The sequence below is a fragment of the Tamandua tetradactyla genome, chromosome 7 (assembly GCF_023851605.1).
Source record: "Tamandua tetradactyla isolate mTamTet1 chromosome 7, mTamTet1.pri, whole genome shotgun sequence".
In the NCBI taxonomy this organism is placed as follows: domain Eukaryota; kingdom Metazoa; phylum Chordata; class Mammalia; order Pilosa; family Myrmecophagidae; genus Tamandua; species Tamandua tetradactyla.
In genome coordinates, this window is record NC_135333.1 from 101937895 (window position 1) to 101954429 (window position 16535).

General features: G+C 37.2%; 1 protein-coding gene across 1 annotated transcript in view; it reads right to left on the bottom strand.

Annotated features, from left to right (window-relative positions):
- Nucleotides 1-1028: 1028 nt before the first annotated feature.
- LOC143691704 (uncharacterized) overlaps nt 1029-16535 on the bottom strand; it is a 54558-nt gene continuing 39051 nt past the window's right edge. Inside the window, exon 4 of the mRNA XM_077170617.1 lies at nt 1029-6903. Coding sequence (XP_077026732.1) covers nt 6734-6903 — 170 coding nt within the window. The 3' untranslated portion in view covers nt 1029-6733. The remainder of the gene's footprint in view (nt 6904-16535) is intronic.

Sequence of the window (16535 nt, forward strand, 5' to 3'; positions counted from 1 at the left end):
CATTTCTCCACAATAAGAGAGTTGGAATTGAATCACATGACTACCTATTTTGGACCACAGTTTCTACCTCCCCCTGGTAGTTAGGTGTGGCCAACTAAGTTCTCTCCTATGGAACGTGAGTGGAAATAACTGTCTGCTACTCATGGAATAGAGTCCTTTGTAAGCAGATGTCACTCCCCCATGGTCTGTTTAATACCTGCTGCAAAGTAACAGCAACCAGGCTCAGCTGTACAAATAACAGGGTACTAGGGAATAGCAGAACCACAGAGAGGTGTGTGGATCCTTGAATAGACTACAGGGAGTACTGAACTGTTATGTGTAAAAGAACTATGATGTAGTTTCTTGCTATAGCAGCTTACCTTTTGCCCAAATAAATATAAATGGCATTTGAGGGTTAGTCTCACTAAAGTTTGCCCTTAGGAGGACTCCAATCCTGCAGGCTTACTTTGTAATAATTGATATTGGAGTAATGAGTATCGACTGTATAAAAGGCTTTTCCAGCTTGAGTTTCAAGCTGTATTAAAACTCTGTCTTGATGACAAATAATGTTAAAGCCTTTTGTACATTGGCTTAGCCATAGAGACGATCTGAATCTATAGCATGCTTTTTTTTAAAAAAAAACCCTGCTTTGATTAATGGCATTTTTATTCTATCCTATTATAACTGAAATTATATAAGGTTCTAATGTTTTCCCATTATTTTAAAAATTTGTATTCTACTTACATAGAGTAGAATCTAATAATATACCTCCCATTGGATATAGCCTCGGATATATTTATTTCCAGTTTTGTATACTAAATTCTTTATAAAATTTAGAAAAGCAATGTATCTTTCAGCCATTCCATCATCTGAAAAAACCTCAGAACTACCATTCTGGGTATTTGTTTTGCTTCACAAAACATATTTCATGTAATACCTTAATGGTGAGGATTTTAATCTCATTTTAACATCAAAGGAAAGATACATATAATGTACCCAAGGTCACAGAGCAATCAAATGGTAGAGTCTGTTTTTTTTAAAAAAATATTTTTATTGTATAATATATCGTCTATACAAAGCAAAGAAATAAAAAAGGAATAGTTTCCAGAGAACCCCTCAACAAGTAATTACAGGACAGATCCCAGAGTCTGTCATGGGCTACCATACGATCCTCTCAGATTTTTTGTTCTAGTAGCTCCAGAATATAGATTAGAAGGTCTAAATACTTTTTATAATCACAATAGACTTTTTTTTTTGGTGAAAAATTACAAATATACAAAAAGCAATAAATTTCAAAGCGCAGCACCACAATCAGGTTGTAGAACATTTTTCATAGTTTGACATGGTTACAATTCACAATTTTAGGGTTTTACTTCTAGCTGCTCTAAGATACAGGAGACTACAAGAGATTCAGCATTCGTATTCATTTGTTAAATCCTATCTTCACTGTATAATTCCATCATCACCTTTGATCTTTCCATCCCTCTCTTTAGTGGTTTGTGATCTGGCCATTCTAACTTTATCATGTTGGAAGGGTCTGCCAATTTGGGTAGGGTGATCAAACTATTTGATATTCTGGAGAGGCTGGGCACTCTAGGTTTCAGGACTTATCTGGACCAGGGACCCATCTGGAGGTTATAGGTTTCTGGAAAGTTACACCCATGCCCGGAACCCTTGTGGAATCTTATAAATTGCCTGAAGTGTTCTTTAGGATTGCCTGGAATGGTCCTGGTTGGGGTTTGGCAAGTTATGATAGGTAGCAAGGTCTAACTGAAGCTTGCATAAGAGCAACCTCCTGAGTAGCGTCTTGACTCTCTGAACGCTCTCTGCCACTGATACTTTATTGGTTACACTTCTTTTCCCCTTTGGTCCACACAGAATTGTTGATCCCATGGTGCCAGGGCTGGATTCATCCCTGGGAGTCATCTCCCATACGGCCAGGAAGACTTTCACCCCTGGATGTCATGTCCCACTTAGAGGGGAGAGCAATGGTTTCACTTGCAGAATTGGGCTTAGAGAGTGAGGCCACATCTGAGCAACAAAAGAGGTCCTCCAGAAGTAACTCTTAGGCATACCTATAGGAAGTCAAAGCTTCTCTACCTACATAAGCTTCACAAGATTAAGCCCCAAGACCAAGGGCATGGCTAATTGATTTGGGTGTCCCTAAAATTTGACTCAGTATCAGGGGATTCCATGGTGGTAAGGTTTAATAGTGCCACATTTTTCCTCCCATCCCCAAGGGACTTTCCCAATACTTTTTGATTATCTGCTTAATATACTCTAGGATGTATCCAGGAATTATATCGTCTATACAAAAATGTATTGAGGCATTATATCAAGCTACATAGGATGAAGGGACCTTTTTTCATATTCTGGCAGAGCCTGGTTTTTAAACCATATCTTTCAACTCTAAGCTTTGTATTCTTGGTAAGAGCTGAAACAGTTTGGTAAGCATTCAGAATTAGGTTTAAACCCCAAGCTCCAGCAGACATAAACTAACTTTTGCAAATTAGTTTTCATTGTTGTGTAATGTATGTGCAGTTAAGACATTCCAAAATCTTTGAGAGTGTTCAAATCCTAGTATCAGTAGATTTTTCCTGTTTTTCACTTTATCCTCGGTCACCAACTACCATATTCTCACCTGTGACTTCTACTTGGAGCTAGTATAAAGAGCAACTTTTGGCTTCACAGGAGTAGTTGGTAGGGGACAAATGGCATGTAGGGTGATAGCTACCCACAGGCACAGTGTAGTCTGGTACTCAAAATCTCTTTGTCTTTTGTGTCAAGACCCAAGAAGGGGTTTGAGAAGAAGTTCATTTAAGTGAAATGAACCTAGTAATTCAATCCTCCTATTTTAGGACTAAGATTAGTTAAACATAATCAGCATCTTTTCAACTTTGCTTACAACATGTTTAGAGAGTCAAGACTAAGATTGCTGCCAAGAGCAGCCTTCTCATATGTAGAAAAAAAGCTGTACTTAGAAAAATGTCACATGATGAAAGGAAATATTTTGCCTTCTAGATACTTTATGCAGTCTCCAGACTTTATACTTAACGAAGATACAGCTAGCCTGAAACATATGCACTGATAAGGAGATAACCATCCCCAATCTTCTTTTTCATCAGTTTCAACATCTTGCCCACTCAGACTCTCAAGCATTAATGTAAAAAAAAACAAAACCACTGACCCTCTTTAAAGTTTCTGACTCCCATCACCTGTGGTCTTTGGGGTACAGAGGGGTGTGGTGGTTCCTCCTTCAGGAATCCTTGCCAAATATGTTGGTTAGAGGAGGGAATACTTTGTGCTGAGTGGGAAGACTTTTCTGTTGAACAAATTTCAGTTCAGTTTCCACAAAATACTGAAGCTGGAGGAAACCTTTGAGATGGTCTAACAGTCTTATTTTACAGAAGTGGAAATTGGGTCAGAACCCTTGACCTGCTTGAATTAATGAGTTGGGTCTCCTAACCCAGATGTCCTGCATCTTGGAGTCCTGTGTGCTTTGCACCACTCTGCAAGATCATCTTTGTGGTGAGTTTATTTTAGACCAGTAATTCTGTGCTAATGTCATTTGCTTGGCTCAGTTGTCTAATCAAAGAGAGAGGAATAGATAGCAAATGATAATCTCCTTTCACTTATGGTACTTTTTATTTAACCCAGGAACCAGAAAGCAGAGTGTAGAGAATAGCAAGTGCATATACAAAATTAATCATTTTCCTTTAATGAGAATTGAAAGCTCATGTTTGCATCATTTTGACAGCACCCCTTCATGGGTCTTAAGGAAAACATTCTCTCTGGCAAAGTGGAGGCTATATATGCTCAGAAGTGAGGAATGTACACTAGTGTTCTTGTCATCCATGTGGAGAGATTAGAGGCAGAGTTCGAATATTTGATATTTATCTTGCAACCAAATTTGAGAGCTAAGTGGCTGACCAGATACTTGGCACTCTTGTTAACGACCAAAACCTTTTGGCAACTATGTGCTTTATTCTTTTGCCTAACTCTTTACAGAACCACAAAGCAGTTGCTTCACTTCGTTACTTTATAGAGCTAGTCTTCTGTAATTGCTTACTACTAACCTGAACTTAAAGCTTGAAGATTTAAACTGAGAATGAATGTCTGTATTTCTTACATCTCTGACAATCTATATAACTCTTATATAAGAAAATTAAGAAATGACCAGGGTAATTGTCATCAGAAGCAAAAGCAAGCGATCTTTTGAGAATGACTTGAAAATTATTGAGGGCAGTGCCTTTAGTGCATACCTGCATTTCTCCAAGCTAAAGATTACCTTTGTGATCCGTGTTTTTTTTTTAAATCTGGTCTGTATAGGCAACATTGCAGTAGTTTTTTCTATAATGATGCTGGCTGTTTGAAGCATAGGTTCTAAAACGTCTTCAAAATCGAGAAGTTTGTTAAGACATTATGTAAAGTTGTGATGGAATAAGCCCTCCCTACATTATTAGTGTTAACCAGTAGAATTTTTTTTGGAGGAAAATTGGTGCATCCATCAAAAGTTGAAATACATAGCTTTGTCCCAGTAATTCTGCTGCTCAGAATTTAAATGCATATTTAAATATGTGCCAGTGTAGGATAAAGTACGTACTTGAAGAATATTAAGCAGTTATTTAAAAATGAGGCAGTAATTATATGCACCAATGTGGCATGTCTACATATAGAACATGAAAAAAGCAAGACAGTGCATATAGCTTGCTACCATTTTAAAAAGAAATAAATTTATATAGCTATGCTTTCCACATCTCCTGAAGATAGACTAGAGATGGATAATAGTGGGTACTTCTGGGAATGGAAGCTGGGGGTTCTGGGGTTTAAGAGTGGAAAGGAACTTGTTCACTGTTTAATTTTTCTTCTGTTTGAACTGTTTTGCCATGTGTACTTATTTCCCTTTCAATGCTAGTATGTTTTTTAAATACACCAGACCAAGACATGATGATGTAATTACTGAGTAAAGAGCTCTCTCATCCTTGATGCTTTTGGAAGGGGTTTATCTAGCCCAGATACAAAAACTTGCTGTGTCCAGAGCTCACTGACCCACTGGTTTTCACCTATCAAACTGATGTCTGTCCTCTCCAAGGCCTAACAGCTCTGCCCTGCCTCTCTGCTTCAAGTAGTATTTCCTATTTACTAGTAAGAGCAGCAGATAGTAGGAGTTATATGGTGGTCTGTTAATGGTAGAGTGATGAAAAATAAATCATGCCTGAAGAGAAGAACAAAATGGAAGTTATTTGGATACATTTGCAAAGATTTGTATTCAGAACTATAGTTTGTTATTTAGTAAATAACTCCCTAACAGTTCTGGGATGCTATTAGGATCTTTAGTTTGGAATAAGATGTATATACACAAATGGCACATAGCAAAATATAAGCTCATTACTTTAAATCCAACATAATTTTCTCTTTCACTAGAACCTCGTTTTTAACTTGAAGTATTCAGTGGCACAGCATCTTCAAATTTACAGACTCCAGAAGGCTCAGTTTTCAAAACTGCTAATAAAGGCCAACAATTTAGCTGGAAGGGTGGGATAAAAAAGGAAAACCTCTCCAAAGAAACCTAAGAAGTCCTTTGCCACAAAAAGCAGATCCTTGTAGTTTAGATCCCTTCCCTTACCCCACAATAGGATCACTACCTTGCTGAAACTGGGAAAGACAAACTCCCCCACATTCCCAAAGGGGAAAATAAACATTCACCCAAACAGCTTCTACTTGTTTTTACATGTGTTCCACAGGTATGTGGGTTTTTTTCTTTTTACATTAATACAGTTTACACTGCTTCACCCATAAATAACATTCGTAAGATTAATAGGGCCATAGCTTTAAAGAGTATTTACATAGCCCTACCGTGCATACAGTCTTGTTAATATTGAAAAAACAAAAAACAAAACTGAACTTCCATAACTAGGCACTATAAATTTGAACATCTAAACTAAAAAACGCTGACTAAAATGCAAGCAATCATTTCATCCATAAATGCTGTCTCTGGGCCCCTAACACATCTAGGACTGCAGTGTAACAAACAAATTGCAATTCAAGGATATAAAAATATCAGCTTTAAAATCTGAACTGTTCAGTATGTACATGAATATTTGCACCATTAAATTAGGAATACACTTAAGTGTATGAAATACTACATTATAAATAGCAATGAATTTTTAGTCTGGAGCTGGAGCTAATACAATACAATGCTTACCTGGCTAATGAGGGTTGAAAGGGGACAAGCTGACATTGCACAATATGATGCACAGTGTTAGCCAGGTCAGGGTAACTATGGGCATGCCTCACAGGACAAACCCAGCAGGACCTGAGCCAACTTGACTTTCATAAAAAAGACAGGTGCTTTACAAAGGTGGCAGAAGTTTTGTCTTCTAAAATCAACACCTCTGTCCACTCACCTTGCAACAGTTCCTTGATTATTCTCTTGAGGGCCAAAGCACTCAAGAACCCATATAATATATGGCACCCATAGGCACAAGATGTCACATAAACCTAGCAACATTCAAAGAAGGTAAACTGGAGAAATTACATCTTTCAAATGTTAATCTGACAGTGTGAACAGTAGTGAAGCCCTCATATGGGAAAATCACAAACTATTTTAGCAACTTTTCTATGGAAGAAAAAAGGTACAGTTCAGGTGGTTAATGGTTAACTTTAAACAAATGGTCTCCAAACAGCTACTAGATTAAGAAATAATACAATTTTTACCCTTCTGTTCCTTTTTCTTCCTGAATTTAGTTGTCCTCTAACCAAACTGAGGGGCAGGGAGTGCTGAAGACGGACTAGAAAGGTCATCTGCATAGTAAGCATATCTCTGTGGCCGTGGCTGAGGGATTGGTTGTCCAAGGAAATATCCTTCTTCTTCTGAATCAGATGAGGAAGAACACCAGGAACCATTATCCTCAGGGCAGAGTCCTAGAAACGGAAGGAAACACTAAACGTCGTTCTCTAGGGGCACTGTTTATGTACAAACAATGCATCATCTCATCTATTTGTAAATAAACAATTTTAAGGCTGTTTTTGTAATCTCTGTGTAACTAACTCAATATCTTAGAACAAAGAGATAGGTACAATGGCAAATACTCTTTTCTTAAAAGAGTATCTTGTTTTTTCATTTGGTCAAACTTCAATCACTGGAGCCCAGGTATTACGCAAGGATAATATAAAGGCAGTAAGACATGGTTTTTACCCTAAAGAAAATGCCTAGTCCATTGGAGGAGACAGACCTATGAATCAGTTTCAACAGAGATAAATACTACATTTACCTGCTGTGGAAACACAGAAAAATATCATACAAATTACACCAAGGATAAAAGGATTATTTAGGATGATTCCCACGTTCCTTTAGAGCATGGTAAAGGAGATAAATGGTGGCACCATTCTTTTTTTTTTTTTTTCTTTTTTTTCTTTTTATTTTTTTATTAATTAACGGAAAAAAGAAATTAACCCAACATTTAGAAATCATACCATTCTACATATGCATTCAGTAATTCTTAACATCATCACATAGATTCATGATCATCGTTTCTTAGTACATTTGCATCGGTTTAGAAGAACTAGCAACCCAACAGAAAAAGATATAGAATGTTAATATAGAGAAAAAAAATAAAAGTAATAATAATAGAAAAAACAAAACAAAACAAAACAAAACAAAACAAAACAAAAACCTATAGCTCAGATGCAGCTTCATTCAGTGTTTTAACATGATTACTTTACAATTAGGTATTATTGTGCTGTTCATTTTTGAGTTTTTGTATCTAGTCCTGTTGCACAGTCTGTATCCCTTCAACTCCAATTGCCCATTATCTTACCCTGTTTCTAACTCCTGCTGGACTCTGTTACCAATGACATATTCCAAGTTTATTCTCGAATGTCGGTTCACATCAGTGGGACCATACAGTATTTGTCTTTTAGTTTTTGGCTAGACTCACTCAGCATAATGTTCTCTAGGTCCATCCATGTTATTACATGCTTCATAAGTTTATCCTGTCTTAAAGCTGCATAATATTCCATCGTATGTATATACCACAGTTTGTTTAGTCACTCGTCTGTTGATGGACATTTTGGCTGTTTCCATCTCTTTGCAATTGTAAATAATGCTGCTATAAACATTGGTGTGCAAATGTCCATTTGTGTCTTTGCCCTTAAGTCCTTTGAGTAGATACCTAGCAATGGTATTGCTGGGTCGTATGGCAATTCTATATTCAGCTTTTTGAGGAACCGCCAAACTGCCTTCCACAGTGGTTGCACCATTTGACATTCCCACCAACAGTGGATAAGTGTGCCTCTTTCTCTGCATCCTCTCCAGCACTTGTCATTTTCTGTTTTGTTGATAATGGCCATTCTGGTGGGTGTGAGATGATATCTCATTGTGGTTTTGATTTGCATTTCTCTAATGGCCAGGGACATTGAGCATCTCTTCATGTGCCTTTTGGCCATTTGTATTTCCTCTTCTGAGAGGTGTCTGTTCAAGTCTTTTTCCCATTTTGTAATTGGGTTGGCTGTCATTTTGTTGTTGAGTTGAACAATCTGTTTATAAATTCTGGATACTGGACCTTTATCTGATATGTCATTTCCAAATATTGTCTCCCATTGTGTAGGCTGTCTTTCTACTTTCTTGATGAAGTTCTTTGATGCACAAAAGTGTTTAATTTTGAGGAGATCCCATTTATTTATTTCCTTCTTCAGTGCTATTGCTTTAGGTTTAGGGTCCATAAAACCGCCTCCAATTGTAAGTTTCATAAGATATCTCCCTACATTTTCCTCTAACTGTTTTATGGTCTTAGACCTAATGTTTAGATCTTTGATCTATTTTGAGTTAACTTGTATAGGGTGTGAGTTATGGGTCTTCTTTCATTCTTTTGCATATGGATATCCAGTTCTCTAGGCACCATTTATTGAAGAGACTGTTCTGTCCCGGGTGAGTTGGCTTGACTGCCTTATCAAAGATCAAATGTCCACAGATGAGAGGGTCTATATCTGAGCACTCTATTCGATTCCATTGGTCGATATATCTATCTTTATGCCAATACCATGCTGTTTTGACCACTGTGGCTTCATAATATGCCTTAAAGTCAGGCAGTGCGAGACCTCCAGCTTCGTTTTTTTTCCTCAAGATGTTTTTAGCAATTCGGGGCAACCTGCCATTCCAGATAAATTTGCGTATTGGTTTTTCTATTTCTGAAAAATAAGTTGTTGGGATTTTGATTGGTATTGCATTGAATCTGTAAATCAATTTAGGTAGGATTGACATCTTAACTATATTTAGTCTTCCAATCCATGAACATGGTATGCCCTTCCATCTATTTAGGTCTTCTCTGATTTCTTTTAACAGTTTTTTGTAGTTTTCTTTACATAGGTTTTTTGTCTCTTTAGTTAAATTTATTCCTAGGTATTTTATTCTTTTAGTTGCAATTGTAAATGGGATTCGTTTCTTGATTTCCCCCTCAGCTTGTTCATTACTAGTGTATAGAAATGCTACAGATTTTTGAATGTTGATCTTGTAACCTGCTACTTTGCTGTACTCATTTATCAGCTCTAGTAGTTTTGTTGTGGATTTTTCCGGGTTTTCGACGTATAGTATCGTATCGTCTGCAAACAGTGATAGTTTTACTTCTTCCTTTCCAATTTTGATGCCTTGTATTTCTTTTTCTTGTCTAATTGCTCTGGCTAGAACCTCCAACACAATGTTGAATAATAGTGGTGATAATGGACATCCTTTTCTTGTTCCTGATCTTAGGGGCAAAGTTTTCAATTTTTCCCCATTGAGGATGATATTAGCTGTGGGTTTTTCATATATTCCCTCTATCATTTTAAGGAAGTTCCCTTGTATTCCTATCTTTTGAAGTGTTTTCAACAGGAAAGGATGTTGAATCTTGTCAAATGCCTTCTCTGCATCAATTGAGATGATCATGTGATTTTTCTGCTTTGATTTGTTGATATGGTGTATTACATTAATTGATTTTCTTATGTTGAACCATCCTTGCATACCTGGGATGAATCCTACTTGGTCATGATGTATAATTCTTTTAATGTGTTGTTGGATACGATTTGCTAGAATTTTATTGAGGATTTTTGCATCTATATTCATTAGAGAGATTGGTCTGTAGTTTTCTTTTTTTTGCAATATCTTTGCCTGGTTTTGGTATGAGGGTGATGTTGGCTTCATAGAATGAATTAGGTAGTTTTCCCTCCAGTTCGATTTTTTTGAAGAGTTTGAGGAGAGTTGGTAATTCTTTCTGGAATGTTTGATAGAATTCACATGTGAAGCCGTCTGGTCCTGGACTTTTCTTTTGAGGAAGCTTTTGAATGACTAATTCAATCTCTTTACTTGAGATTGGTTTGTTGAGGTCATCTATGTCTTCTTTTTTTTTTTATTAATTAAAAAAAGAATTAACAAAACAATTAGAAATCATTCCATTCTACATGTACAATCAGTAATTCTTAATAACATCACTAGTTGCATATTCATCATTTCTTAGTACATTTGCATCGATTTAGAAAAAGAAATAAAAAGACAACAGAATAAGTATTAAAACATTAATAGAAAGAAAAAAAAAACAACAAAAAACCTATACCTCACATGCAGCTTCATTCAGTGTTTTAACATAATTGCATTACAATTGGGTAGTATTGTGCTGTCCATTTCTGAGTTTTTATATCCAGTCCCGTTGTACAGTCTGTATCCCTACAGCTCCAATTACCCCTTCTCTTTTTTTTTTTTTAATTAACGGAAAAAAAGAAATTAACCCAACATTTAGAAATCATACCATTCTACATATGCAATCAGTAATTCTTAACATCATCACATAGATGCATGATCATCATTTCTTAGTACATTTGCATCTGTTTAGAAAAACTAGCAACATAACTGAAAAAGATATAGAATGTTAATATAGAGACAAAAATAAAAGTAATAATAGTAAAGTCAAAACAAAACGAAACAAAACAAAACAAAACAAAACAAAAACCTATAGCTCAGATGCAGCTTCATTCAGTGTTTAAACAAGATTACTTTACAATTAGGTATTATTGTGTTGTCCATTTTTGAGTTTTTGTATCTAGTCCTGTTGCACAGTCTGTATCCCTTCAACTCCAATTGCCCATTATCTTACCCTGCTTCTACCTCCTGCTGGACTCTGTTACCAATGACATATTCCAAGTTTATTCTCGAATGTCTGTTCACATCAGTGGGACCATACAGTATTTGTCCTTTAGTTTTTGGCTAGACTCACTCAGCATAATGTTCTCTAGGTCCATCCATGTTATTACATGCTTCATAAGTTTATCCTGTCTTAAAGCTGCATAATATTCCATCGTATGTATATACCACAGTTTGTTTAGTCACTCGTCTGTTGATAGACATTTTGGCTGTTTCCATCTCTTTGCAATTGTAAATAATGCTGCTATAAACATTGGTGTGCAAATGTCCGTTTGTGTCTTTGCCCTTAAGTCCTCTGAGTAGAGACCCAGCAATGGTATTGCTGGGTCGTATGGCAATTCTATATTCAGCTTCTTGAGGAACCGCCAAACTGCCTTCCACAGTGGTTGCACCATTTGACATTCCCACCAACAGTGGATAAGTGTGCCTCTTTCTCTGCATCCTCTCCAGCACTTGTCATTTTCTGTTTTGTTGATAATGGCCATTCTGGTGGGTGTGAGATGATATCTCATTGTGGTTTTGATTTGCATTTCTCTAATGGCCAGGGACATTGAGCATCTCTTCATGTGCCTTTGGCCATTTGTATTTCCTCTTCTGAGAGGTGTCTGTTCAAGTCTTTTTCCCATTTTGCAATTGGGTTGGCTGTCTTTTTGTTGTTGAGATGAAAAATCTCTTTATAAATTCTGGATACTAGACCTTTATCTGATATGTCATTTCCAAATATTATCTCCCATTGTGTAGGCTGTCTTTCTACTCTCTTGATGAAGTTCTTTGATGCACAAAAGTGTTTAATTTTGAGGAGCTCCCATTTATTTATTTCCTTCTTCAGTGTTCTTGCTTTAGGTTTAAGGTCCATAAAACCGCCTCCAGTTGTAAGATCAATAAGATATCTCCCAACATTTTCCTCTAACTGTTTTATGGTCTTAGACCTAATGTTTAGATCTTTGATCCATTTTGAGTTAACTTTTGTATAGGGTGTGAGACATGGGTCTTCTTTCATTCTTTTGCATATGGATATCCAGTTCTCTAGGCACCATTTATTGAAGAGACTGTTCTGTCCCGGGTGAGTTGGCTTGACTGCCTTATCAAAGATCAAATGTCCATAGATGAGAGGGTCTATATCTGAGCACTCTGTTCGATTCCATTGGTCGATATATCTATCTTTATGCCAATACCATGCTGTTTTGACCACTGTGGCTTCATAATATGCCTTAAAGTCAGGCAGCGCGAGACCTCCAGCTTCGTTTTTTTTCCTCAAGATGTTTTTAGCAATTCGGGGCAACCTGCCCTTCCAGATAAATTTGCTTATTGGTTTTTCTATTTCTGAAAAATAAGTTGCTGGGGTTTTGATTGGTATTGCATTGAATCTGTAAATCAATTTAGGTAGGATTGACATCTTAACTATATTTAGTCTTCCAATCCATGAACACGGTATGCCCTTCCATCTATTTAGGTCTTCTCTGATTTCTTCTAACAGTTTTTTTGTAGTTTTCTTTATATAGGTTTTTTGTCTCTTTGGTTAAATTTATTCCTAGGTATTTTATTCTTTTAGTTGCAATTGTAAATGGGATTCGTTTCTTGATTTCCCCCTCAGCTTGTTCATTACTAGTGTATAGAAATGCTACAGATTTTTGAATGTTGATCTTGTAACCTGCTACTTTGCTGTACTCATTTATTGGCTCTAGTAGTTTTGTTGTGGATTTTTCCAGGTTTTCGACATATAGTATCATATCGTCTGCAAATAGTGATAGTTTTACTTCTTCCTTTCCAATTTTGATGCCTTGTATATCTTTTTTTTGTCTAATCGCTCTGGCTAGAACCTCCAACACAATGTTGAATAATAGTGGTGATAGTGCACATCCTTGTCTTATTCCTGATCTTAGGGGGAAAGTTTTCAATTTTTCCCCATTGAGGATGATATTAGCTGTGGGTTTTTCATATATTCCCTCTATCATTTTAAGGAAGTTCCCTTGTATTCCTATCTTTTGAAGTGTTTTCAACAGGAAAGGATGTTGAATCTTGTCAAATGCCTTCTCTGCATCAATTGAGATGATCATGTGATTTTTCTGCTTTGATTTGTTGATATGGTGTATTACATTAATTGATTTTCTTATGTTGAACCATCCTTGCATACCTGGGATGAATCCTACTTGGTCATGATGTATAATTCTTTTAATGTGTTGTTGGATACGATTTGCTAGAATTTTATTGAGGATTTTTGCATCTATATTCATTAGAGAGATTGGTCTGTAGTTTTCTTTTTTTTGTAATATCTTTGCCTGGTTTTGGTATGAGGGTGATGTTGGCTTCATAGAATGAATTAGGTAGTTTTCCCTCCACTTCGATTTTTTTGAAGAGTTTGAGGAGAATTGGTACTAATTCTTTCTGGAACGTTTGGTAGAATTCACATGTGAAGCAATCTGGTCCTGGACTTTTCTTTTTAGGGAGCTTTTGAATGACTAATTCAATCTCTTTACTTGTGATTGGTTTGTTGAGGTCATCTATGTCTTCTTGAGTCAAAGTTGGTTGTTCATGTCTTTCCAGGAACCCGTCCATTTCATCTAAATTGTTGTATTTATTAGTGTAAAGTTGTTCATAGTATCCTGTTATTACCTCCTTTATTTCTGTGAGGTCAGTAGTTATGCCTCTCTTCCATTTCTGATCTTATTTATTTGCATCCTCTCTCTTCTTCTTTTTGTCAATCTTGCTAAGGGCCCATCAATCTTATTGATTTTCTCATAGAACCAACTTCTGGTCTTATTGATTTTCTCTATTGTTTTCATGTTTTCAATTTCATTTATTTCTGCTCTGATCTTTGTTATTTCTTTCCTTTTGCTTGCTTTGGGATTCGTTTGCTGTTCTTTCTCCAGTTCTTCCAAGTGAACAGTTAATTCCTGTATTTTTGCCTTTTCTTCTTTTCTGATATAGGCATTTAGGGCAATAAATTTCCCTCTTAGCACTGCCTTTGCTGCATCCCATAAGTTTTGATATGTTGTGTTTTCATTTTCATTTGCCTCGAGGTATTTACTAATTTCTCTTGCAATTTCTTCTTTGACCCACTCGTTGTTTAAGAGTGTGTTGTTGAGCCTCCACGTATTTGTTAATTTTCTGGCATTCCGCCTATTATTGATTTCCAACTTCATTCCTTTATGATCCGAGAAAGTGTTGTGTATGATTTCAATCTTTTTAAATTTGTTAAGACTTGCTTTGTGACCCAGCATATGGTCTATCTTTGAGAATGATCCATGAGCACTTGAGAAAAAGGTGTAGCCTGCTGTTGTGGGATGTAATGTCCTATAAATGTCTGTTAAGTCTAGCTCATTTATAGTAATATTCAGATTCTCTATTTCTTTATTGATCCTCTGTCTAGATGTTCTGTCCATTGATGAGAGTGGGGAATTGAAGTCTCCAACTATTATGGTATATGTGTCTATTTCCCTTTTCAGTGTTTGCAGTGTATTCCTCACGTATTTTGAGGCATTCTGGTTCGGTGCATAAATATTTATGATTGTTATGTCTTCTTGTTTAATTGCTCCTTTTATTAGTAGATAGTGTTCTTCTTTGTCTCTTTTAACTGTTTTACATTTGAAGTCTAACTTGTTGGATATTAGTATAGCCACTCCTGCTCTTTTCTGGTTGTTATTTGCATGAAATATCTTTTCCCAACCTTTCACTTTCAACCTATGTTTATCTTTGGGTCTAAGATGTGTTTCCTGTAGACAGCATATAGAAGGATCCTGTTTTTTAATCCATTCTGCCATTCTATGTCTTTTGATTGGGGAATTCAGTCCATTAACATTTAGTGTTATTATTGTTTGGATAATATTTTCCTCTACCATTTTGCCTTTTGTACGATATATATCATATCTGACTTTCCTTCTTTCTACACTCTTCTCCATACCTCTCTCTTCTGTCTTTTCGGTTCTGACTCTAGTGCTCCCTTTAGTATTTCTTACAGAGCTGGTCTCTTGGTCACAAATTCTCTCAGTGACTTTTTGTCTGAGAATGTTTTAATTTCTCCCTCATTTTTGAAGGACAATTTTGCTGGATATAGGAGTCTTGGTTGGCAGTTTTTCTCTTTTAGTAATTTAAATATATCATCCCACTGTCTTCTAGCCTCCATGGTTTCTGCTGAGAAATCTACACATAGTCTTATTGGGTTTCCCTTGTATGTGATGGATTGTTTTTCTCTTGCTGCTTTCAAGATCCTCTCTTTCTCTTTGACCTCTGACATTCTAACTAGTAAGTGTTTTGGAGAACGCCTATTTGGGTCTAATCTCTTTGGGGTGCGCTGCACTTCTTGGATCTGTAATTTTAGGTCTTTCATAAGAGTTGGCAAATTTTCAGTGATAATTTCTTCCATTAGTTTTTCTCCTCCTTTTCCCTTCTCTTCTCCTTCTGGGACACCCACAACACATATATTTGTGCGGTTCATATTGTCCTTGAGTTCCCTGATCCCCTGTTCAAATTTTTCCATTCATGTCCCTATAGTTTCCGTTTGTTTTTGGAATTCAGATGTTCCATCCTCCAAATCACTAATTCTATCTTCTGTCTCTTTAAATCTATCATTGTAGGTATCCATTGCTTTTTCCATCTTTTCTACTTTATCCTTCACTTCCATAGGTTCTGTGATTTGTTTTTTCAGTTTTTCTATTTCTTCTTTTTGTTCAGCCCATGTCTTCTTCATGTCCTCCCTCAATTTATCGATTTCGTTTTTGAAGAGGTTTTCCATTTCTGTTCGTATATTCAGCATTAGTTGTCTCAGCTCCTGTATCTCCTTTGAACTATTGGTTTGTTCCTTTGACTGGGCCATATTTTCAGTCTTCTGAGCGTGATCCGTTATCTTCTGCTGGCGTCTGGGCATTTAGTCAGATTTCCCTGGGTGTTGGACCCAAAAGTTTGGAAGATTTTTCTGTGAAATCTCTGGGTTCTGTTTTTCTTATTCTGCCCAGTAGGTGGTGCTCGTGGCACACGTTTGTCTCACATGTTTGGAAAGGATCCCCCCCGGTCACCGTTCTCCGTGGCCTGGGGATTTCCGATCCAATTCTCTCAGTTGGTCCTGGGGGCTGCGCGTGAGGGGCGCGCCAGCCACCGCGGCTTGAGGGGACTCTGTGGCTCCTTTATTAATGCCCCTATTGGTGTTTTGTTGGACCCAGTCCCTGCCACTGTCGGAAATTCCCTCCTCTCCCTGGAGGTGTGCCGGTCGCTGGCCGCCGCAGCCCGGGGAACTCACTACTGGACCAGGAAGCCGCCTGCGGGGGAGGGGCGTTGGTCGCCGACCGCTGCGGCCTGGGGAACTCGCCACCGGACCAGGAAGCCGCCCGCGGGGGAGGGGCGCCAGTTGCCGGCCACCACGGCTTGGGTAGCCCTGTGATCCGAGACTCGA